A 25,951-nucleotide genomic window follows, 5' to 3' on the forward strand; every position below is an offset into this window, starting at 1 on the left:
AAAAATACTATATAGTCCGCAACCTTTCGATGAAAGGTTTGTTTCTTTTCACACCACAAACATATTTTTCACCCATTTTTATATAGACTTTCAGATCAATATCACGTTTAGACGAACAATAGTAAGAACAAGGGTCCAATGTTTCTTTGAAAGAAGACGCGGTAATTTGGTTTTATTCAACATTATTTAAGAATTTATATATGTACTCGGAGGTATGCCCTGGGATTTTTATTACGCGATCACTTTGCAATAGAAATACCCCAACAAAAGAACGAGGGGTGTTTCTGAAATGTGACAGAAGTAATTATTGTCACATCAAAATGACAATTACAGATGTTACAATTTAAGATCTGTTTTGCTAATTACAAATTACTGTTGTAATATAATATTTATCTGGCTAGAAATACAAATACTTACATTGTAACAATTCTTACATAATTATGTAGCAATTGCTGTTTATGCACGTGTGTTGCATCGTTGCATGTAGCCTAGGGTTGCCATCCGTCCCGATATATCGGGACTGTCACCGTTATTGAGCCCTCTGTCCCGACGAAACCTATAATGTCCCGATTTAAACTTACTCAGTGCAACGCTGTTAATCAACAAAAATCACAGCCGTACTGACAATGCGTGTTAAAATAAGGTGGCAAATGGTTTCAGCAATTGGTATATCTTAAGAGCTTTATAAAAGCTGAACTTGCCTCGATATAGTGAAAGTTGATAGGTTCTGTGAAAGAAAAATGTTCTTTTTGTATTTTTTTTAAATTGAGCGATAATTTTATTTCCATTCCTGCTCATAAAACCATAGTGGAAAAATTTATATTATTGATGTTGGCCCAGCGAAAAAGACCGATAAAAAATATCGTCTGCTGCCAGGGACTGACTCTATGATCAATATTGCAGTAATATGTTGATTTGGAATCATAGACAAAATACGGACTGCCGTCTTTCTTCCGCAAGAAGCAAGACATAAAATGTACGAAAATTATTTCTACTATATTTCCGATAATTCGTTATAAAATTGCCCCTTTTGTTACAACATATCCGTATTCCAGAACGTCCCGATCAGACCCAAGCAAAACATGGCAACCCTAATGTAGCCACAAGTTTATGTTGTGTGTTGCGTCGCGGGCACTAAAAATAACGTTATTCTACATATCGGCATATTTTTAGATAACAATGGATTTTTAATGACAGTTCTACAATCTTTATACATGTATGAACTTCCTCAGCATATGGCGCGAAGAATACTGCGTTTAAATATTTAACTCCCGTTCAAATTTTATTTAAAACGGAAAAGCATAAAAGATAACTAAAAGAGGATAAGAATGTTTTTAGAGTGTGGGCAATTTATATATTTCTTTACCCGGTAGTTATGGTTTGAGTATGTCCAAACGCTCGCAGACTTAACTGGATTTCCTCCATAGGGAGTTATTAATGCTTGAGTTTGTTGCAACCAGAGGGAACACATTTTCGAGAAAGAAATATGGAAGTCTAGGCATTTACAGGGCTTATGACTTGTCGTTGGCTGGTTTAAGTTGCCACTTTACACAAATTTAGATCTAATTAACTCCCTGGAGAGGAAATCCAGCCAGTCTGCAAACATTTGGACTTACTAAAAACATTATTGAATTAACTACCTGGTAAAAAAAGAAGTATGAAAAGTTACATGTATTTTTTTTTATTATTTTTTTTTATTTAAAATTTATTTATTAACCCTTACGGATTACGGATTACATTCACTTTACAAAAATAATAAATATTTTTTATTTATACTCGGTTGTTGATAATTATATTTTTTACGCCTTTTGAAAAGTTTGTCCGAGTCTTTTGTTTAGTTTTGTCTGGTAGTTTATTGTATAATTTCAGTCCCTGATTTATTAGTCTCGATTGTCCTTGTCTTGTTTTGGAATGTTGTATGCGGTATTGTTCTGATATTCTTGTATCTTGTCCATGTTTATTACATTTTTTTTCAAGTTTTAGTTCTTTGTCTGCAATAATATCAGTGACTAACTTATGAATAAATTTTAAAGATTCCAGTTGAAAAAGTTCATTCACATTCAATTGCTTGGTTTTTTCAAAGATTTCTTTACTTGGTGTTAGATAAGGGAGGTCATACGTCATACGTCAAAGCTTCAACATTCTATTTTGCTGTCGTTGTAGTCTGTTCATGTCATTTAGGTTCCCTGTTCCCCAAAGTTGTGGCATAAAACATATTTTAGATTTAACAAAGGCTACATGCATAAAAAAAATCCGTTTTTCGAACAAAATTTTAGATTTTGAAAAAGGTCTCAATAATGTTGCTATTTTGCTAATTAAATTATTGATGTGAGCTGTCCATGTCAATAGTTTGTCTATTGTTAGTCCTAAATATATTTCGTTTATGTAAGCATCTATTTTATATAATTTTTTTCTAGATTCAAAACTTATAATATTGCTTTTTTTTCATTAAGTGTAAGTAAGTTTGTATTGGTCCATTTAGTCAGCATAGTTAAGTCAGCGTTTATGTCTTTGTTAGTAAATGCGTCAGTTTGATTTTTGTAAAAGAGTAGTATGTCGTCGGCATACATAATGATTTTCCCTTTAAAATTAATTATTGATAAGTCATTAATATATAAAATATGTAATAGTAGACCTAAAATAGATCCTCGTGAAACATAGAAACGAACTAAAAAGCGTTAAAAATAAACTAATTTACTTATTAAATTTATCCCCTTTGTTTAATTGTGTGAAAGGTTTAACAAAAACACAACTAATTTTGGGCGTTTTGAAGTGACCTTTAACTTATTCAAATATGTTTCGATTTTAGTTTCGGCCGAAACTAGGACCGAAGCGAAATTCGGTTTCGGCGAAAAATCTTGTTTCGAAATATGCAGATACGTTCATAAATTGAAATGTGAAATGTTTTTACATAATAAAATATTGAAGTTAGATAGATAACATATAAATGTAACTTACTATGCGAAAATGTAGTATTCCCTCCTTCCAATTGTTCCAAGAAGCTAAACTTTTGGAAATAAGACAAATATATTGTTTTCAATAGATCAAGTCAAAAAGGAATCGTGTGCTAGAAATACCACATTGTAAAACGAGGCTAGCACAGAGACATGCATATTTTATAGGCCTAAATTTTGAAAAATATTTTTTTACTCATAATATATCGTTAATCACAAACTTTCAAAATTTTCCTTCTTTTAAAAAACACGCTCTCTCCTGGATTCAAACTAAAGATATTTACTTTATTTTTCTATGATATATTTTGTTGCCCTTTAATGATAAGGAATATTTTTATGTTTTTGTATATTTTTTTATTTCCTTTTTAATTACTATAAAATAAATCTTCTTCAAATAAACCTTCTTAAAATAAACCTTCTAATCTTTTACAGTATATTTTATTTTCTCTTTCTGTATTACACAAAAATATTATACCTGTCTATTTATTATTGGAGTAAAAATTCATATACATTTCTTTTATACCCACGAACAGGCCATGCCTTTGTGGGATTTTTGTTTACTATTTTTACTGTTAATATGTATTTTATTGCTTTGTAATTATCCTTTTTTTGGATATTCTGTTTTACATTGTAAAAAAAAGTCTGCTTTAAGTAATATAACAGGCGCAGTTGGTTAGACGGCCAACTGTGAAACTGGCGTCGCGGGTTCGATTCCCGCCAGTTGCAAGAAAAAAATCAAGAAAGATTTTTTCTCAATTGGTCTGGGTGTTGTGGTGTATTTTTCATTACCTCCCTCCATATCCCCTCTATCCCACCTGCTGACAAGCCTCAAGGGGGGGTTATTCCTTTTTTTTTAAAACATTGGGCTGAACCATATTTCAGCTCTGTACATAAAATCTGTGTTGAGCTGAAATGTATTGTATAATGATATAATACTAAAAAACTCGTTTATCAGATATTCTAAATAACAATGACAAATAAAAATGGTGTAAATATGCACACATATGTGTATTTTTAATTATATAAAAAAATATTGATACAAAAATAAAAACGTTATTTAAATGAATTGTTAGTAAATATACAATCAATAGAAGAAAAATATTATACAAACAAATTTTCATGTTAAATAAAAAAAAATATTTAGGATTTTGATTGTAGAGGGTTGTGGAGCTCCTACCCCCTGGGCCCTTTTGCTTTGGGCTGGCGATTTAAAATACAAAATAAATAAAAAGCACATCGCATACCGTATTAATTAGTTATTAAAAGCACGGTTGTTATTTGCGACTAGTTCCCCAAAATCTAAATATTTAAGAAAATCATTTGAAATACCTTAACAGCAGGTAATGACGGTATAAACATTTATTATATTGTGTCGGACACCATTTAAGGTTTATTTTTGTCTATTTTTTAAAATCAATTTAAGGATAATTTTATAAGATAATATTTGTGGAATTTCATCCAATTAGAATGTAGTTGATAGTAAATTGGTAATTTTAGGAAATTTATTAAAGCCTATTTGATATTTGAACTTAGTTTCGATATTTGAAGGTCCGACGCACTCCTTTTAATTAATTAGGTTAATTTAGAATCATTATCTGTTGCATATGTTATTTATTTCAGAATTTTAGGACTAGCTTTCAATTTTCATCTGTTAATTTGAATTTAAGATCAGGTAAAGAACTCGAATCCATGAGGATTGGTGGTTTCCACGACAGGAGCGGGCCCTAGGGGGGGGTCTGCAATCGTTCTCGGAAACTCGGTCGGCCGGCTTCAGAAGCGCGAAATGTTGAATCTGGCCAGCGCTGGATCGAACAGACGATGCCAGGCGCACCCGGGAGCCGATCTCGCTGCGGTTTTCACCAATCATAATATTTTTTGACTATGTACAATTCGGCATCAAATTTCGCTTTTGAGATATGTACCTGGAATTTGCTTTAGAATTTTTACCTATCCGATTTCACCCGAATTAATTCCGAGATTTTTACGCTCGTAAAATACGGGTAAATCCAGTCCCCCGGGCCAGCCCTTAAATAAAAGGAAAGTTTTTTTTCACCCTAATAGTTGGCCGGGGACTGAACTTTGTTAAACCGATCTAAATATTTGTATATTTTCAAATATTTCAACCTTTTAACTTAAGTGAACATACATCAATGACTCAAAAGGAGATTGCAAATGAATGTTTTGTGAGTCAGAGAGCAGTCAACGAGATTATTTAGCAGAAAAGAGAAACAGGGTCAGTTGAAGCAAAGAGAATTGGGAAATGTGGAAGAAACCGGAAAACAGTGTAATATTATTTATTTATTTTAAAGAAACAAACAGTCGACAATGGCATGGTAATTTTTTTTTTAATACCGTTTAATAACAGACCAGCAAAGTTTCTAAATAAAAATCATACATATTATTAAATTGTGTTACAACAAAAGGATGTGTTTATGTGTATTTGTATGAAAGTAAGTGTAGATGTGTGTTTATGTGTATAGTGTGGGAGTAAGTGTTCAGGTGTAAGTGTGAGCATCATTAAATAGCAAGTGGGATCGTATCGCAGCCAGAAATAATAAGTCTTAATTTATTTTTAAATAAATTAAGGTGCGTGAAAAATATATAAATAGATGAAAAAAAACATTATATTTAGAGCAAAAACGATAGAGGAAAGAGTGTTGTGTATAGTTAGTGCTACAGACTGGCAGATGGAATAAATACTTATTTCTTGTCACGCGAAAGGGGACATTCAGATTTATTTTGGAGAGTAGGTTAAAAAAGTCCACTTTATTATTTAATAATTTATGTAAAAAGTATAATTCAGATACAGTGCGTCTATATAATATATTATGTGACAAAAAGCAAAAAACTTTTGAAATGTACACTTTTTCGTGACCGTGGCACGGTACAAATTGTGCAATTGAGGGCATTGGAAGCAAAGACAGCAACCTCAAAATGTTTATTTTATTTGTTATGATGGCATTCTGTAGTTCAACAATTTTATTTTTATATAAATCATGAGTTGAGTTGCAAATGTAGTTTAAAATCATACTTCTGATGTTTTGAAAAAAGTGTTGGGAAACATACCAATATCCATTAGCCATTTTATTCGACCTTATCCCAGTTTCGTGGAAATGGGGTGGGATTGCCAGGCTGAGGAAGGTGTTGACTGCATTCTTAATCCATATTGGTCGGAGGGAGTCAGAGTGTTTGTTGTCCGATGTAGAAGGACGTAAGCTGGTTGCTTGTTTTAAAAGTAATGACTTAGGACTTAGGATATAGAGATTTTGGTATTATTTATGTTTTCTCTGGATATTCATTATTTACCTTTAAGACTAAAAAAGCACACATTATGATAAAACTGTAAATATTTTTAAATATCATTATAAAATACATAATTTACTGCCTTAGAACGGGGAAGCTATCCCTAGTTAGGCAGTTTAGATGTTCCAATAGCAAAAATAAAAAATATGTATGTTTACTTTTACTACTGAATTAATTTGTTGTATAAATAATTACTTGTATATTGCTGTAATAAATATGTAAAAAAAATAAAATACTAAATAATAAATGACCGGCTTGAGATTTAAATGAAAGTTTTTAAAATTAGTTTTTCTATTAAAGCTAATTTGTTTGTATCTTAAAGTTTAAGTTCAGTGAAAATAACATTTCTAACATGAAGACTCTCTTTGGCATTAGTGTAGCAGTTTTGTTACTTTTCTCGAAAACACCAAAACGGGAGTTTGCTATCTTTGCTTCCAATGCCCTCAATTGTAAAGAATACATATTCCGTTTTTTTCTACCCTGCGTTTTATTTTGACATAGTCAAATCGCCATCCTTCGCCCCGCTCCGCTCCGATTCCTAAGATCGTTGGGCGCTCCGCCCTGCAGTCGTGGCGTCTGGAGCCCGGCCGAAGGTTCCTCCTGCTTGCAGACCGCTGCGTAAGCCAGGCTCGGACTAAGCAACGAGGCTCTGCGCTACAGGCCTCCGAGCTGAAGCAGGGTGCGGGCGATCGACCTTCACTAGGGACGGCGGCGTCTGCGCAGCGGCCCCTCTCTCGGCAACGCTAGTGCCCCCCCCCCCGCCCCACAACCCCCGGGGGGGCGAACGCTGCGCAGGGTGAGGCCGTAGCCAGGTGCATGGTCCCCGTATTCGTTTCACGACGAATTACAGGATCCTGCCGCTGCCAGCGACGTGCCGTCTCAGTTCCGGATTTACAACCAGGAACTGAAGCAGTGGTCGGATCGGCGAATTTTTCGTTAGCCTAGTGGCCGCCCGCGACATTTCAGGTCCGGGCGCGCGCGCGTGTCGGCAACATTCATATTACCTTTGGCGTGAAACTCTCTACCTTAAATCTTTCTAATTTTAAATGAATATAGGTCTATAAAATGCTGTCGAGTGAAAATATTATTTTTCTCCTTTTTGTTTTAGTAGGATCGGGTGGGGAGAAAAGTGCCATTTTTTTTACATAGGATTCAATAACTCGAGCGCTCGTGCGTTCAGAGAAATTTTAAAATAACGAACATTTAATTACTATATTGCGGCAAAGTTTTTATTTGTAAGAATGAAGTTACTAGCCGAGATAAAAAAAATAATGACATTTTCTTTAGGAAATCGATTGACACTTTTCACCCCGTTGACGGGGTGAAAAGTGGTTAAAGTTATTCCATCTGCGAGTCTGTAGCACTAACTATGCGCAACACTGTTTCCTCTATCGTTCTTGCTCTAAATATAATGTTTTTTTTCATCTATTTATATATTTTACACGCACCTTAATTTATTTAAAAATAAATTAAGACTTATTATTTCTGGCTGCGATACGATCCCACTTACTATTTAATGATGCACCCTCCTGAACACTTACTCCCACACTAATACACATAAACACATATCTACACTTACAAATACACATAAACACATCCTTTTGTTGTAACACAATTTAATAATATGTATGATTTTTATTTAGAAACTTTGCTAGTCTGTCTTTGTATTTAAAAAAAAAATGTTATTATTTCATTGTCGACTGTTTGTTTCTTTAAAATAAATCAATAAAACGGGGCTATAAAAATCGTCGAAATTTATTATTATTATTATTCAATATAGTAATATAACACGTCATGTTCGGGTAAACCGGAAGTCTAGCTTCCCTAAAAAGGGCCTCCACATGAGATAATATGCTTCCATTAATGTTATGAGGAAACCGTAGACTCGCCATGACGGCGAGTGTTGTTGTTCGGCGGGTTTACGCTTTCAGTGTCAAGGTCAGCCGACACAGTAGCAGTTTAGTGGCAGCCACAATATGGCAGCTGTCTGCTGGTTGTTGTCGTCGTTGTTGTTTATATAAACCAGCGTTCTTCAACCTTTAACAAAAATTCTTTATTCATTTTTAAATTTTCACAAGTACCTGTTTGTACTTCTTCACCTTCTGTGAAGAATACAGTTAAGTGTGTGAAATAGAAACAGAAGCCTGGACGAGTGTTTTCGACTCGATGGCTGCTCTCGAGTAAAAAGTAAATCGATGCGTCGCACATTGGTTCCGTCCCACGCAAGGCTAGGCCGTAAATGTAACTGGCGAAATATTTCATTTGCACTTTTTCCTTTGAGTTTTATTTTAATAAATGTTTGTTGCTTTATTTCCTGCTGAGAAAAAAAAAGAAAAAATATCTAGAGATCTCAAACAAACAAACCATCACGCCGTTTCCTCGTAGGGGTAGGCAGAGGATAGAACGCCTTATCACTCTATCTTTGCATACAGGCCTCGCTACCTCTACATTCATAAAGCTTCTCATGCACACGCGTCGATTATACCTACTTTTGACATGTCCATCTTCAAGTATTTGATGGAAATGATCGTGCCATGTCTTTCTCGGCCTTCCTCGTTTTCTGCATCCATCAACATTCGCATCGTAGATCCTCTTAGCTGTTCTTTCGTTGTTCATTCGCTCTACATGTCCAAACCAACGCAGCACCCCTTTCTTGATTCTGTCGATAATGCTCAATTCCAATGATCTCAAAGGGGACGCTTTACGTTTTCGATGTGACGCACACACAGTATATTTTGTAAAACGTCTAATATATCGTTTTAAACGGAATTTAATTGACTTTAATGATCTAGATTTTATTTTTGATAATCTCGACTCTGATTTTTATTAAATAATGAAATACGCGTTGTTCAATATTTTACAAGTTTTCAGATAAACTTTTAACTTGTATCGTGGTTTATCCCGATGAATATTATATAAATTAAATTGATTATAAATTAGTTTATAATGATACATAAAATCGAACAGCGCAAATGCTCGCAACAGGGGCCATAAGTGGATTTTTTTTCGATTATTTTACTCATTAATTGCTTATATGGAAGAAAACTTTTTTTCGATCCATATTTGTTGAATCATAATATTTTGTATATATGACTATAATTATAATTAAACGACAATAAATAATTACAAATAATATATTATTTTTTTTAAATACCACACTTAATATCAGGAAATTTTGTAGTTTTATCTTAACACTTTGTATCCCGGAGCCGTGTAAACACGTGATTATATAACCACGCGTTGCGTCCTGGTCCCGTGTTTTCACGTGGTTTACCAGCTGTCCAAAAAAGTGTATTTTATTGACATCTTGTGACTTTTATAAGTACTTTTTTGCTGCTGGTAAATTACGTGAAAACATGGGACCGGGACATAAAGCGTGATTATAATAATCACGTGTTTACACAGCTCCAACAATATATATACAAAGATACAAAGCACAAAAAAAGAAGAGAGACCCTGTATACGTGCGAACATTGCAATGTGGCTCTTCATAACGGCCAATGTTGGCAAAACTATCATACAAAAACAACTAATTAAATTGTTTCAAAAATAAATGAGAAATTTTAATTGATTTAACCCAGTATTTTCAAAATTATAACACTTTTAAGATAACCTTCACAAATAATGAAATTTCACAAAAATGGGCCGGGCACAGGGTAAATTCTATGTGTATTCGACCGGTACTCAAAGTGTTAAAACCGCAATAATAAAAAACTGTATTGATACATGATGCTCGGATAAAATTACAAGCGCTTTTAGATCACACAGCAAACAGAATAGTAATGGTAGAATCTATCGGTGATTTTGATAGTAATAAATAAATTTTACATCGTAAGTAGGGATGTGATGGATCTTCCAGACGGAGTGAGTACGAACAAATATTTACTGGAGAAAGTTCACTGATATCAGATGCTAATTTATTTACTTCATCACTAATCCCACTAAAGCTAGTAAATGAAAACAGCAGAGCGTAATTCGGCACAGTCAAAGATCTTCTTCTACGAGGTTTTGCAGGCTAATTTCAATTGAGTTTTCAAAAGAAACACCGGAAAAAACGAGAAATGTCGTAAACGATATAGAACTCTAAATTCAAAACCTTAGGGAATCCATTATTGAAGTTCACGGTAAATTGATCAAGCATGACCTGTTTCTTACTATGATAGCCAACGAACACGCCTTCTTCAACATGCATTGTTTTTTTTGCAAAACCAAAAGAAATTAATAATCTTGAACTTGTTAAGCAAAAAGATCTCAGAGAGGAGACATAGATTTGGTATTTCTATATTACAGCCATGGATTCGCTTTATAGAACTAATCTTCACATTTTATATAATTTATCATTTGTGAAGTGGTCTGTGACTACAGATGAAAATAAAAGCGAAAAAAATGCCAAAATGCAATACGTACGATAACGTTTTAGAAATGAACTAGATTTAATTTTTGATCAGCCTCGACAAGGCACTGGTAACAGCAATGATGGAAACACTGCTAGAAGATTTTTGCGAACCCTTCATGTACCGCTGATATTACAAAAGCTGACGAGGAGTTAATACACAGGTTTGTGATTATTTTACGTATTATGTCTTATGGAAGGGCCGCCATCAACCCAAAGAACTTTGGAGAATATGCCATAAAAGCCGCTGAATTGTATGTTCCTAAATATAATCGGTACGATATGCCAGCCTCGGTGCATAGTTTTAATTCAGGGAGAAAATATTATAAAATATAATGCTACACTGCCACTTGGACAGCCGTCCGAAGATGCTCAGGAATCAAGAAATAAATATTATAAGAGTTATTGGCTACACTATGCGAGGAAGTGCTCTAGATCGGCAACAAATGAAGATGTTTTACATTCATTACTTTACACATCTGATCCATATAAGTATATCCAGTATTAGAGTGTCTGTGGCACAAAAGTTGACGGAGCTTGATGATGGAACTAAGGAATTGTTAAAGTGACATACTGTTATATAAATACATTTAAATGATATATTTTATAAGTAGACACGGAACACAGCAAACGGCTGAAGATCGAGAAAAGTGGAGGAGAAGATGCGGGCATTGGCTGCTGCAAAACTGCAAACAGTTCAAAGCAATACCAAGGTATGAAACTATGGAAGAAGTAGGCTTTTTACTCGGATATGTCGACTTTTAAACTTTAGTGAAATTGAAATATATATTTAATTACAATTATTACATGGGTATTTTGTCAATTTTTCTACAATTATGCCAAATTTAGATCACATTAGTTCTTAAGGTATGTTCCAACCCTGTTGTAATTTGTTAATCTTAATGACTCCCGAGGGGGTGAAATCCAGTCTTTTGTATGCGGGCATTGGCTGCTGCAAAACTGCAAACAGTTCAAAGCAATACCAAGGTATGAAACTATGGAAGAAGTAGGCTTTTTACTCGGATATGTCGACTTTTAAACTTTAGTGAAATTGAAAAATATATTTAATTACAATTATTACATGGGTATTTTGTCAATTTTTCTACAACTATGCCAAATTTAGATCACATTAGTTCTTAAGGTATGTTCCAACCCTGTTGTAATTTGTTAATCTTAATGACTCCCGAGGGGGTGAAATCCAGTCTTTTGTATGCGGGCATTGGCTGCTGCAAAACTGCAAACAGTTCAAAGCAATACCAAGGTATGAAACTATGGAAGAAGTAGGCTTTTTACTCGGATATGTCGACTTTTAAACTTTAGTGAAATTGAAAAATATATTTAATTACAATTATTATATGGGTATTTTGTCAATTTTTCTACAATTATGCCAAATTTAGATCACATTAGTTCTTAAGGTATGTTCCAACCCTGTTGTAATTTGTTAATCTTAATGACTCCCGAGGGGGTGAAATCCAGTCTTTTGTATGCGGGCATTGGCTGCTGCAAAACTGCAAACAGTTCAAAGCAATACCAAGGTATGAAACTATGGAAGAAGTAGGCTTTTTACTCGGATATGTCGACTTTTAAACTTTAGTGAAATTGAAAAATATATTTAATTACAATTATTACATGGGTATTTTGTCAATTTTTCTACAACTATGCCAAATTTAGATCACATTAGTTCTTAAGGTATGTTCCAACCCTGTTGTAATTTGTTAATCTTAATGACTCCCGAGGGGGTGAAATCCAGTCTTTTGTATGCGGGCATTGGCTGCTGCAAAACTGCAAACAGTTCAAAGCAATACCAAGGTATGAAACTATGGAAGAAGTAGGCTTTTTACTCGGATATGTCGACTTTTAAACTTTAGTGAAATTGAAAAATATATTTAATTACAATTATTACATGGGTATTTTGTCAATTTTTCTACAATTATGCCAAATTTAGATCACATTAGTTCTTAAGGTATGTTCCAACCCTGTTGTAATTTGTTAATCTTAATGACTCCCGAGGGGGTGAAATCCAGTCTTTTGTATGCAAACATTTGGACAAACTCAAATATTGTAAACACACTTATATTTAAAATTATGTATATTTATGAATAGGTATTCTGTTCTCATAAAATATAGATGCAAATCTTTTTTTTTTAAATTGTTTTATTAATGAAATATTGAGTTTATTTTTCTACATTTGTGCAAAATTTTAAGTAATTAGGTTAAAAAACGAGGGAATTACAGATTTATGGTTCAAAAACGGTTTTCTGGGACCATCGTGCGTCGGCCTCCCAGTGCAGTAGTTGGTGCATTCATCATTCTTAAGGATGGTCGACGTGGAATATATGTTTTAATGGCGGTTTCAACACTGCAATATGTCATTATCTCTGCATTGGTACCCGAAGCGTAAGGCTGATCACCTTACCCTCCACGTAACAAAAATGATCTACATGCGCTGCGATTGGAGTGCCATATGCACCACTGCCGACTGATATGGAAATTATGAATGTCTAGCTAAAACTTGTGTTGAGACTTCGGACTTCCATAATAAACCATTTTTCGTAATTTTTAAAGATCCAACAACAGTTTTCACCTTATACTGATAAACATAGACACATAATATATAGACATGCCCTATAGGGTAAAATATTTCAAAACGTAGTGACACGAAAACCTACCCAGTACTCAGTACTGTTTATTTAATCCAGGGCTGCATGCAACGAGCATGCATACGCTACCAAATTGAAGAATACTCATTTTTGGTACATAAACAAATGTATTAAATAATAGACGAGGCTGGATTTCACTCCCAGTAATGAAGATTGAAATTTATGAAACTATTTAACTATGTCCGCTCCCTAGCTGTAGCTACGCAATATTGCGTCCGCGGGGCTATTTTTTGGCTGCCAACTGCCAACTTCTGTGGATCCTGCCGCAGCAGCTCGTCCCGCGGCTCATGAACTGTCAGCAATGGACGTTCGGAAGTAAAGAACCTAACCCCCCGTAAATAGTTATCCATAGTCGAAATAGTGAGTCATTCTTAATCTGACCTTTCTCTTGACGCTCAAATTAGTAGAACGATAAGTTCATGCTTTTACCAGTTAAGACAGATTTAATGCATACGCAAAAATTTGCCAGCTGATGCCGCCCGTCAATTAATAAATGCGTTTGTAGTGTCTAGAGTCGATTATTGTAATAGTATCTACGCAGGTCTACCAATGAATAAAATGATTCGCTTACAGTCTGTATTGAATGCCGCAGCGAGACTTATTTTTGGAATCTCAAGTTCAGTCATATTACTCCTCTACTTCTGGAATTACACTGGCTACGTTTACCACAGAGGGTGGAATACAAACTCTGTTGGCTTATGTATAAGTCACTGCACAACTCTGCTCCAGAATATCTAAGGGAACTCTGCATTCCAGATGAACTAGCTGACAGACGTCTTACGCTTAGATCAGCTACATCAACGTCGAAAGAAACAGTTATTATACCTCTACGCAAACAGCGCACTAAATTCGGCGAACGTGCATTTGCGGTCGCAGGCCCTACGGCATGGAATGCTCTCCCAGCAGAGGTCCGAAGCTGTGAGAGTGAAGTGATGTTTCGGAAGAAACTTAAAACCCACTTGTTCTCTAAATCATTTGAATAAATTCTGAGCATGTGGTGACAAAGTACATTATTTTTCTTAAATTAATAAGTTAAAATTAAATGTGTATCGTTATATAATCGTATAAGTGTATCGTATAATCGTAAAAAGAAAATGGCGCTGTATAAGTTATCCATAATTATTATTATTATAATATTACGTATTTCTAACTTTGCATTTCAGAACAAGCACGCCTGTTTTGCCATCCATACTCAACATGGACACGAAACAACTCCATACATTTTATGAAGGGCATCATAATATGAAACAAGGGTAAGTACTAAGTATTTCTTAACTAGTGAATATTTTGTTTCTCGTTTTAAGTCCTCGCTTAGTTTCTAGTTTTTAAAAATGATATTTTATTAAATTTCACTGGATTCTATTCTTTTTCAATCAGTTTATACCTTTTTGGAGTTTTTTTGTGCAAATGTGCAAACACACACTCACCCTGTCCATAAACCACCCCCCTCACACCTAACAAAACCACACTCCACTCACTTACCCACGCATCCTCACACAAAAACTCGCACACATGCACTTCTACACGTATTAATATATAACTGAACTGGATATTTACAATTGTATTTATGTGAAAAACTGATTTGGCATTATTTTTTTAATAATATTGTATATATTTTTTTGTATTGCTGTTTTTTTTTTCTAAATCAACCAATTAAATCAAAGTATTTAAATATTTTTTTCAGTTTCATCAATTTTGTTTGATTTTCATATTTTAAAGCGTAATTTCATTTTCTATAAGATTTCCACATTCAAATCATCTTTAGACATTACTAAGACTAAATATGCTGTATTTTATAATAAGTCAATACAACATATGAGTGGCAAAGAGCCAAAGGAGCCTATTCAACAAATATGTTGAAGTGAGATAATGGGACTAACAGCTCATGGCTAATCATAAATTAAATGTTGTGTTTTTTAGGTTTTTAATATTTTTATTAATTGAACAGATACATACTTAAACAAATACAATTAAAATAAAAAAATTAGGTATGTTACCATGGCAAGATAATGCATGATGAAAATCATAGGCATGTTTGGCTTTAAAGAAATGACAAAACAATCCAATATTTGTGGCATAGGCACAAGTATAGGCACATTTGGCTTACTCCAAAGTAGAAATCCAGTCATGAAAATAAAATAAAACATTTTTCAATAACAATTGTTACTAAATTTTAAATCAAACTAGTTAATCTTCGACATCTTGATCATATATGTCAAGTCCATCGTCAATAACATCATTATTAGTTTTTAAACCTGTGTAGAAGGCATGACAACTTTGAGGGATGAATTCAAATAATGATATCAAATCTTTTTTCTTTTCAACAGTTATGGTTTTTCCATCTGGATATAGTGGGTCTTGGTTGACGAAAGAACTAGAGGGACGCCCTCGTATTTTTTTATTCAAATCAACTTCGAAAACTGAATCTTCTGAATATTTTTGTTTGTAAAACATTTTTTTCGGTTCACTTTTCAATAATTTGATCCAAGTTATTTTTAGCCAATCCACCTTGTCACCTTTCACTGATTTCTTTCTTCAGCAGCAGATCATGCAGAATCTTTATATTTAGGCATGGAGACAAATACTTTTTTGAAGAATGCGATCTAGAGTAGTGTGATTCGTATGCTGGAATTTTCTTAATAAAGTTCATTACAAATGATTCATCTGTGGAACTAGTTTTATTGTGAGGTTCGTGTCTGCCTCTTTTGTCCGGTAAAGCTACATTTTCTTCAATATTTGGTTTTAGAGTGAGTGTTATTTTACCATCGCTGATGTCAATAGTGTTTTTAAAAAATGTTTTGCAAACGATCTCATCATCTCCGTTTTCATCAGGGAGGGGGTAGACTCTAGTTTTGTTTCTGCGAGATAAAGCTTGATTGGTATATTTTCTTTTTGACGGTTTTGTACTAACTTTACCCACTGTAAACGAATTTTTAATGACCAATCCAAAGAGTAATAATTATCAAATATTTTTCTTTGTTGCTCGATTGAGATTGTTGTGCTGCATTTTAATTTGCAATCGCTATTGCAGGCTCCTGTTGCAATACTCTAATTATGTTCCCTCCTTTAGAAAAATGTTGCAGTCCTCGTAATTTTTTTTGCTTACGAATTTCTTTTTTCCATATCTTCATATTGGGTTATTTATTTCTTCCTCTGGGGTTTTCTGTTACCTCTTCAGATTGTTCGTAGAAAAAAGTTGTCATGGCTGCCGCATTCACAGTAGAATTATGCAAGTTTTCAATATCTAAACAAATAAAAATGCATTTAGATTCATACTAAAACTGTTAAAGCCAAATATGTCTAAGCAACATTCAAATAAAATCGATTTTTTAGACATAAAAAAATAATTTTTGGAGAAAATAGTTATTGTGATCAATAAACACTTACGTTCCGATTCAAAATCAACTGCATCTGGCACATAATCCTAGTCTTCAACACTGCCATCACCAAAATCCGAGAGGAGCGATTCATCTGATATTTCAGCGGATGCCATTTTATTGTTTGATAGGCATGTGGCATAGATTTTTTTTATGAAAATGCTACGCCAAAAAAACGATAGATAGCAGTAGTAATACGGTTTAGAATTTTGAAGTGTAGGCACTTCTGGCTTATAAAAGAACACAATTTGACTCAAATTAAATATAGCAATGTAAAAAAAATGAGAGATGAACTAAAATGGTTATCTGTAAGAAGGAGACATAAATTTAATATGTTGATATTTATACATAAATTTTTTCACGATAAATTACCAAAATATTTTAAGGATAAAGTTGACTTAAACAAAAATTGTCATGAATATGCTACTAGACAAAAGGATAAAATAAGACTACCATTATTGAAAAGAGCTGAGTCGCAAAATTGTTTGATGTATAAGGGTTTAAAAATGTACGATGAGATGCCTGAATGTATGAAGAATGAAAAGTGTCTGAAAGAATTTAAAAATAAATGTATAAGTTGCTGTAAGGAAATGTAAATATATATAGATGATGTAAATGTACATAATAGTTTATATTAGTTTTAATATAAGCTAACTTAAGAAATAAATAAAATAAAAAAATATATAAAAAATTTTACCACTAACTCATTTTTTTAAATTTTGTTGTATAGGCTGGTTTGGCTCTTTGCCACTCATATAATCTATTTGAAATCTTGCCCTTGCAAGGTGATAAACTAAAGCAGAAAATGTGTTTTTACCAATAAAGATAAACAGAAAACATTCCACCGATTGAGGCAGTTTCGGGATGCCCATATATAGTTATATAATTTATATGGCGCCATTTTTGTGAAAATCACCTCAAGGGCGCTGTACAATAAATAAGTATCCTTGCACGTCTAGCAGCTACAGAGCGTATGTACGATTGGGATTTTTGTTCTTCCTTTCCAATTATGATATATTTGAAATTCAACATATAGGAGCTATAGTCCTTAAACCGCAACATGATTAGAATGACAGTTGTCAGAAAAAGTGACGACATAACTTTGTAGTAACGTCAAAGGCGTTATTTTTATTGACACACGAAAAATCATTTGTATCTGGCGTGTTAATTATTTTTTTTATTACAATGCTTGAAACATAAATCAACATTAATATATATAATCAGCTTTATAACTAAAAAAAACTACACTAAACCTAATTATTAAAGACGTTCATACAAGGTTACATCATTTTGCAAAAACGTTAGAGATGGTACAAATTGATCGAATAAAAAAATAATTCATTTGATGTTGTTCATGAAAAAAGTATAAATGTCTCATTTTTTGGTGAATTATTGTGTTAAACACACTATAATAGGCTTGTTTTTGCGTTTTTTATATCAATTTTCGGAAATAAGAGTTTCATGATTGCATGAAATAACTGATAAAATTGATTTGATCAGTGATCAGTAATTTCCCATCACTAATGAACTTAGTTTGACAGCTGTCTCTAATCAAGCTATATTTTAAGGACCATAGGTTACAGCACATCCTGCAGTGACAAAGCGCATGGACGGTAAGTAATTTATCTCCCATTTACATTTTGTTTTAATTTGACAATGAAGTAAAGTGTTATTGAATGATATTAAAATAAAAACATTTAAAAAAAATAAATTAAAAATAGGAGTTAGATTATAACAAGTCTTGCAGCTACTGAGTTGAAATGGACTGTTGAAATTCTAGACCCCATTTACAAAATTTATGGTTGATTACATTTACATATTGAAGCAATCGTCCTGCAGCTACAAAGTGCATGGACGAGTGAAATTCTAGCAACCGTGAATAATATCAATAAATTTATTTTTAAAAAACATTAAAAATAGTAGATAATTCGTCAAGTGCTCATGCAAAAAAGTAAACACTAAATAAATAAAGCACTGCTCTAACATTATGGTAAACGAAATAAAGAAAGATATCCGAAGGGTAGCTATGGAGACTGTAGGTATCATAGCCGGACATGTGGCCGACAGGCTGCTCGCTTATTCCTGGAACTGCTGTAACCGAGGGATGGTGCGTATTGTTCCGATGACTCGGTGTCCATTTTGGCCTGGGTCCAATTATTTCGTTATATGTTAGGTACGCACATTAACGGTATTAAGAAAGTGCCTTGAGAATTAGAACGAAGAGGTAAACCACGAACTGATAAGCGCTAAAATTTTTCACGCAGGTATATAGGAGCGTTAGGACTATGAAGTACATTTAACAGAAATGAGAGGGAGTGATAGTCTCTCCGCTGTCTAATTTTGAGCCATTTCAGTTGCCTACGATAATCAGAAATATGGACATATTTTCTAAGACCAAAAATGTACCTTATGCGTGTATTCTGAAGTCGTTTAAGTTTATCGAGTTGCCCACAGTCAGTCAGTCAATGAAGTGTCAGTCAATCAGTCATGGAAACATCAACGTTGTCAACATCAACATCATCAACAATGACAAGGTCACAATCATTTTTACAATGTTTAATCCAAGGGTTTTTACACGTTTTCATGATACAAATAGGCATTTTTATTTCGATTCTAAACGTCACGATAGCTAGCGGTCGAAGATCGACTAAATACGCGCTGGGCATGACTGAGCGTTTGAGCATGAGTTGAGTGTTATCATTTGTGACGGCTCAGGTATTAATATGTCAATGTCCTAGAACCCATGTCCCATTACGCACCAATATGGGCCTGCCACACCCTCGAAGAGTGGCATGGGAAGTAGCGAGGAAAGGAGGCAGAGACGTAGTGTGGAGACATTACTCGTCATGCCACACGTCATGCTCCTCTTCGTGCCTACCGCTCCCTATTTTGTCGGTTTTTGAGCACGAGTCGAAGGACCGGCAATATGAGCGCGAGTGGGTGGCCACATAATCGCGCGGTTGCAGTACGCATCGAGCGCTCACACAAGACGCACGCGTCATTTTTGAATGATGTTTATTTTATTTTATTTATTTTTTACAATATACATAAGAGGTAAAACAGAGTATTAAAAAATATAGGTTAATTACATGGCAATGAAATACATATTAATGAAAAACATATTAACAGTTAAAATAGTAAACAAAAAATTCCACAAATGCATGGCCTGTTCGTGGGGGTATATATAATATAAGAAAGAGAAAAGAAAATATTATGTTAAAGATTATAAGGTGCTTTTTTATTTTATAGTAATTAAAAAAGGAAATAAAAATAATAAATAAAATATCCCATTATTCCATATTAATATACATTAATATAATTAGCTGTACTAACAATGCATAGCGCGCACGCTCTCACAGTTTCATCGTCCATTGTATAGAAAGACAAATGACAAGTGCGGAGGGTCGCGATTAATTGCGCGAGTAAAGCAGCGTGCGGGCGGAGAGGGCATCATCAGGCGAGAGGGCGGCAGCGCGAGAATTATCTCCAAAAACCAGTCCTCCAGTCCAAAAACCGCATACGCGCATCAAACTGAACCCGACTAAACTACTCATAAATTAGTAGTTTTACGTTTTGACCATCAGTTACTCTGTAGATTTCGCTCAGAACACAACTCCTGATTAAATTCAACTATGCCGTGTTGTGTCGTTTTAAAATGTCAAAATACTACTGTGATCAAAAAGAAACGGGATGGGATCGAATTTCACGTGTAAGTACTGATGGATTTATGTAAGCTGGCGCGTGCGCTATACTTACACATACGCATTGTGTAGTATCCGTGAATAAGCCCATAGTATAACATCGCACGGTTTACGCATTATTTTTTTTTATTTTTTTTATTATTTTTTTTTTTTTTTTATTTTCTTTTATTCAGGAAACATACAGTACAGTTACAAAGTTTAATATTTTACACAATTGGACTTAATTCTAATGGACCAGTGAAGTTTCCATATTAAATTCCATATTAATTATGAAAATAATCCCTGTCTCTCTCGCGCTCAGATGCGCTTATGAGCGTGACATAAACAACTATTGCTTTATTAGTTGCTAATGATATGGTAATACAATATATACAGGATGCTTCTGCGTTCGTCTGAATTTCGCTGCGATTCTTAATAGTAAAAATATAATAATATGTACGAGTATTAAGTTATGGATTAAAAACACTGGTTTATAAATATTTGGGTATTTTCATTTAATCGAATCATGAATAGGTCGGTTATGCAGTGATGGCGCTTTCACAAAACTAACACAAAAACATTTTTAATGTACAGAATACTGATTTTAAAAATCTTGATGTTGTATATAGTTCTGTTAAATGTTTTTTTTAAATCTCTTTTGGATTAGAGCGGAAAAAAACAATTACTTAAGAAAATATCATATATTTACAAATATTTATTTTAAAAAAAGCATGTTTTTTACTTAATATTTTGTGTTCATCATAATAATTAATATAATGTAATTAAAATGCACAGTACAAAATATATCGGAAAAAATATGTATACACACTTATTGATAAACAATAAATCTTGTTATTTTATATACTTAAAACAATCTTCAGAACTTCGCATTCTGGTCCTAGAGTAATTGACGATAAAAAAAATACATTTTGTCAAATTAAAATTGCCCCTTGTTCTTTGAAGGACTATAATTAGTAAAATGCAACATTTTAAAGAATAATTTGAAAAAATAAAAATAATGAAACAAAGTATTTTAGTTAATTAATATTACATTTTTTTAACCCATTATATATTTTTTATATACGCAACCCTCTAATTCAACACCGAATTTAAAAGAAAGGTAGCACATTTGGGTAAAATTGAATACAACGTTTTTTTAAATCAACATCCTGTAGATTTTCAATGCGTTAGTGTGAGTTTTCTGAACGCGCCAGCTTAAATTAAACCACCAGTAGCGAATTCACAAATCACGTTACTTAAGATTTTCATTATTTTGCCGTCTGTCAGACTGTCGAAGAAAATACGGTGGACAAGTGTTACCAGGATAGTCGAATTTTTCCACACTGCTTTTTATTGATTCATTAACATTCGTTTTAATTAATTTTGTGGAATTTTAGCTTTTCTGCTGGTGAAACAACACAAGTGATGTTTGTAATGAAAATGAGAAAATGATAATAATTACAGCTATTCACTTTAAAAAAGAAGCTATTTAAATTTGCCTTTTTTATCCATAATTTCAACAAAATTTGAAAACTAAACAAATTCAAATAACTATTCTTTATCATATATATTATTATCCTTATGAAATTCATTTAACAGTTTTGAAGCTATAAAACATGGGTGTAAAGACAAAGCAAAGGCGCGAGTCTGGATTTACAATAAGAGTTTTCTAGTTCACTAAGGTCACTATAGTTCTTAAAATATAGCTTGATTAAAATGACAGCTGTCAAACTAATTTCATTAGTGATGGGAAATTACTGATCTCCGATCAAATCGATTTTATCAGTTATTTCATGCAATCATGAAACTCTGTTTCCGAAAGTTGATATAAAAAACGCAAAAAACAAGTGTGTTTAACACAATCACCAAAAATAAGATATTTATGCTTTTTTCATGCACAACATCAAATTAATTATTTTTTAATTCGATCAGTTTACATTGATCAATTTATCAATGTTTTTGCAAAATGATGTAACCTTGTAAGAACGTCGTTAATAATTAGGTTTCGTATAGTTTTTTTTTTAGTTTTAAAGCTGATTTTATATATTAATTTTGATTTATGTTTCAAGCATTGTATTAAAAAAATAAATTGACACGTCAGATACAAATGATTTTTCGTGTGTCAATATAAATAACTCCTTTGACTTTACTACATAGTTATGTCGTCACTTTTTCTTACAACTGTCATTCTAATCATGTTACATTTTAAGGACTATAGGTATTCAATCTTTGACTTGATCTATTAAACATTTTAGGAAATAAATGTTAGCGCCATTAAATTATAATAATCCAGAAACCGCGTACGCACATCAAACTGAAGCCGACAAAACTACTCATAAATGAGTGGTTTTTATGAAATAATGAAGTCATACCAAGCAGATCGGAAACATAAACTAATATAAACGAAGAAAAAAGACATTTGAAAGCTTATAACTCTGACGTTTCAAGAGATTGTTTTATTTTTTTGACAATTTATTATTATTGTCTTTTGTCATAGTTGCCAATTTTCTTTTAGGGTAGTAACGTCAAATCGGTGTCTATATCAATAAACCAAAAACAAATAATAATAAAAATAAAAAACATTCGCGCTGGATTACGACTATTAATCAAAGCCATGGTGGACATTCGACCGACGTTATCTTTAAAACATAATGGCATCGAGTATAATTTAACTCAACATAAAAATATCCGCCTTACGTGAAATAAAATTTGTTTTATTTTCAAAGTTCAAAGAAATCATTTCAATAAATCCGTAGCATTTGACAAAAAAATAAATTATTTTAATTAAATTACAAATTTAAAAGAATCACTATGTAAAGCGCCCTTGAGGTGTTTTTTTTACGAAAATTGTGCTATATAAGTTATCCGTAATATTATTATTATTATTATATTACTATTACTCTTATTTAATTATCTACTCTGTTATGTTCATAAATGTTTCCGTATTTACAATAAAATTTAATAGAAATAATCTAATTCAAAATATATATATATATATATCGTACATGTGTTTTGATAATATCGCTCGCTGTCTAGCAACATTACGCGTCGACTTTACGCATGCGCGTGCACTCGGCAGAGGGCGAGTATTCAAATGTGATATTACGCTCCTGTATATTAAAATTCTATGCTATTTTATTTTTAAAATCTGATAAATGCATTGATATACGTATACACTAGATGCAGCACTAACCGTCTTGTGTTCCATACAACCTAAGTTCCGGAACTTGTAGTCGGTAAACGTGAAGCATCGTAAAAAGGCGCGATATGCAGCTTTGAGTCCAAAGTAAACTGGCATAGTATTTTTTACTCTATTTAGCATTTTGCACGGCAATGTTCACGCGACAATGCTCATTTTTCGAAGCGTAATTTCAAATAAAAAAAAATATTAACCGTTACGGATTATTTCATTCATTTTACAAAAAAAATATATCATTCTTGATTCATACTTTGTTGTTAACAATAATTCGATTGAATGATAGTATTTTTAACATCTTTTGTTTAGTTTTGTCTGGTAGTTTATTGTATAATTTCAGTACCCGGTGTATTAGTTTCGATTGTCCTTGTCTCGTTTTGGAATGCTGTATGTGATATTGTTCCGACATTCTTGTATTATGTCCATGTTTATTTTAAAAAAAAAACAAGTTTTAGTTATTTGTCTACAATGATTTCAGTTGCGCTAACTAATGAATAATTTTTAAGATTTTAGTTTAAAAAGTTCATTAACATTTAATTGTTTAGTTTTTGTAAAAGAGTTCTTCAGTTGGTGTTACATAATGGAGGTCATATGCTAGCTTCCATATTTTATTTTGCTGTCGTAGTAGTCTGTTTATGGCATTTTTGTTTCATATTCCCCATAGTTTTCGCATATAACATATTTTAGATTTGACATAAGTTTCATACATAAGATTTTTTTCTGTTTTTAATGTTGCTAATTTGCTAATTGAATTATTGATGTGAGTTATCCATGTCAATTATCCGTCTACTATTAGTCCTAAATATTTAACATGCTCAATTTAAATTAGTCGTTTTTCGTTTATGTAAGCATGTTTTTTATATATTTTTTTTAGATTCAAAATGTATAACATTACTTTTTTTTCATTATGTGTAAGTAAATTTGTGTTTGTCAATTTAGTCAACAAAGTACGGTCATTGTTTATGCCTTTGTTGGTAAATACGTCAGTTTGATGTCTATGAATTTGTCCGATGTCGTCGGCATACATATTTATTTTTCCTTTAAAATTATACATAGGTCATTTATATACAACATACTCGTATATAACAGTAGACCCAAGATCGATCCTTGTGGCACACCAAAATCCACTTTTTGTGTTTGAATTTTTTCTTTATTTATATAGGTATATTGTTTCCGATCTCTTAGATACGATTTCATCAATTCATATTCTTGTCATTTTACTCCAATGTTATTTAACCTTTAAACCATGGTCTCTACTTGAACAGTATCAAAAGCTTTTTGAAAAATGTTCTACGAATCATCATCTCTATTTAATTATACCCCAGTGGATAAATGTTATTATTATATACTTAACAATAATGGAACAAGGGACTTATTGCTATTTTTTTATTTTGTAAATATCTCTAAAATGTGTAATGTTATATAGTTTTTGAGTTATGCGCGTACAGGTGGATAAGCGAAAACAATTATTGTTTTTCTATGTTGTATTATAACAGGTTGAAAAATTGGTTACAAAAATAAATTCCTCGTATTTAGTTTATACGAGGTCAGATACAAAACGTTAAAATCGGTGTACCACAAGGATCGAATAAAAAAAAATATTGGAGTAAAATTTCAAGGACATGAAATAATGAAGTCATACCCAACAGATCGGAAACATAAACTCATATAAACGAAGGAAAAAGTCAGATACAAAATGTAAATTTGGGTGTACCGCAAGGATCGAATTAAAACAATTAAATAACACGAGTAAAATTTTAAGGACATGAAATAATGAAGTCATACCCAACAGATCGGAAATATAAACTCAAAACGAAGAAAAAAGTCAGATCCAATATGTTAATTTCGGTGTACCACAAGGATCGAATTGAAACAATTAAATGAAATTGGAGTAAATTATCAAGAATATGAAATAATTATGTCATACCTAACAGATCGGAAACATTAACTCATTTGAACGAATAAAAAAGTAAGGTACAAAATGTTAATTTCGGTGTACCACAAGGATCGAATTGAAACAATGAAATGAAATTGGAGTAAATTATCAAGAATATGAAATAATTATGTCATACCAACAGATCAGAAACTATAAACTCATATAAACGAAGATAAAAGTCAGATGCAAAAAGTTAATTTCGGTGTACCACAAGGATCGAATTAAAACAATCAAATAACATTGGAGTAAATTATCAAGAATATGAAATAATTATGTCATACCTAACATATCGGAAACATTAACTCATATGAACGAAGAAAAAAGTCGTATACAAAAAGTTAAATTCGGTGTACCACAAGGATCGATTTTTGGTCCACTGTTATTTTATATTTTAATGATTTATCATTATTTGTACAATTTACATAAAAAATAATTGTGTATGCCGATGACAT

General features: G+C 32.7%; 1 protein-coding gene across 1 annotated transcript in view; it reads left to right on the forward strand.

Moving 5' to 3' along the window:
• Positions 1-25,951, forward strand: part of LOC148284819 (uncharacterized) — a 45,552-nt gene that overhangs the window by 13,919 nt on the left and 5,682 nt on the right. Inside the window, exon 3 of the mRNA XM_088234374.1 lies at positions 14,474-14,563. Within this exon, the coding sequence (XP_088090500.1) occupies positions 14,474-14,563 (90 nt within the window). The remainder of the gene's footprint in view (positions 1-14,473; positions 14,564-25,951) is intronic.

This window comes from Micrasema longulum, unplaced genomic scaffold (genome assembly GCF_059751315.1).
Source record: "Micrasema longulum isolate JH-2025_06_02 unplaced genomic scaffold, ASM5975131v1 h1tg000087l, whole genome shotgun sequence".
Taxonomy (NCBI): domain Eukaryota; kingdom Metazoa; phylum Arthropoda; class Insecta; order Trichoptera; family Brachycentridae; genus Micrasema; species Micrasema longulum.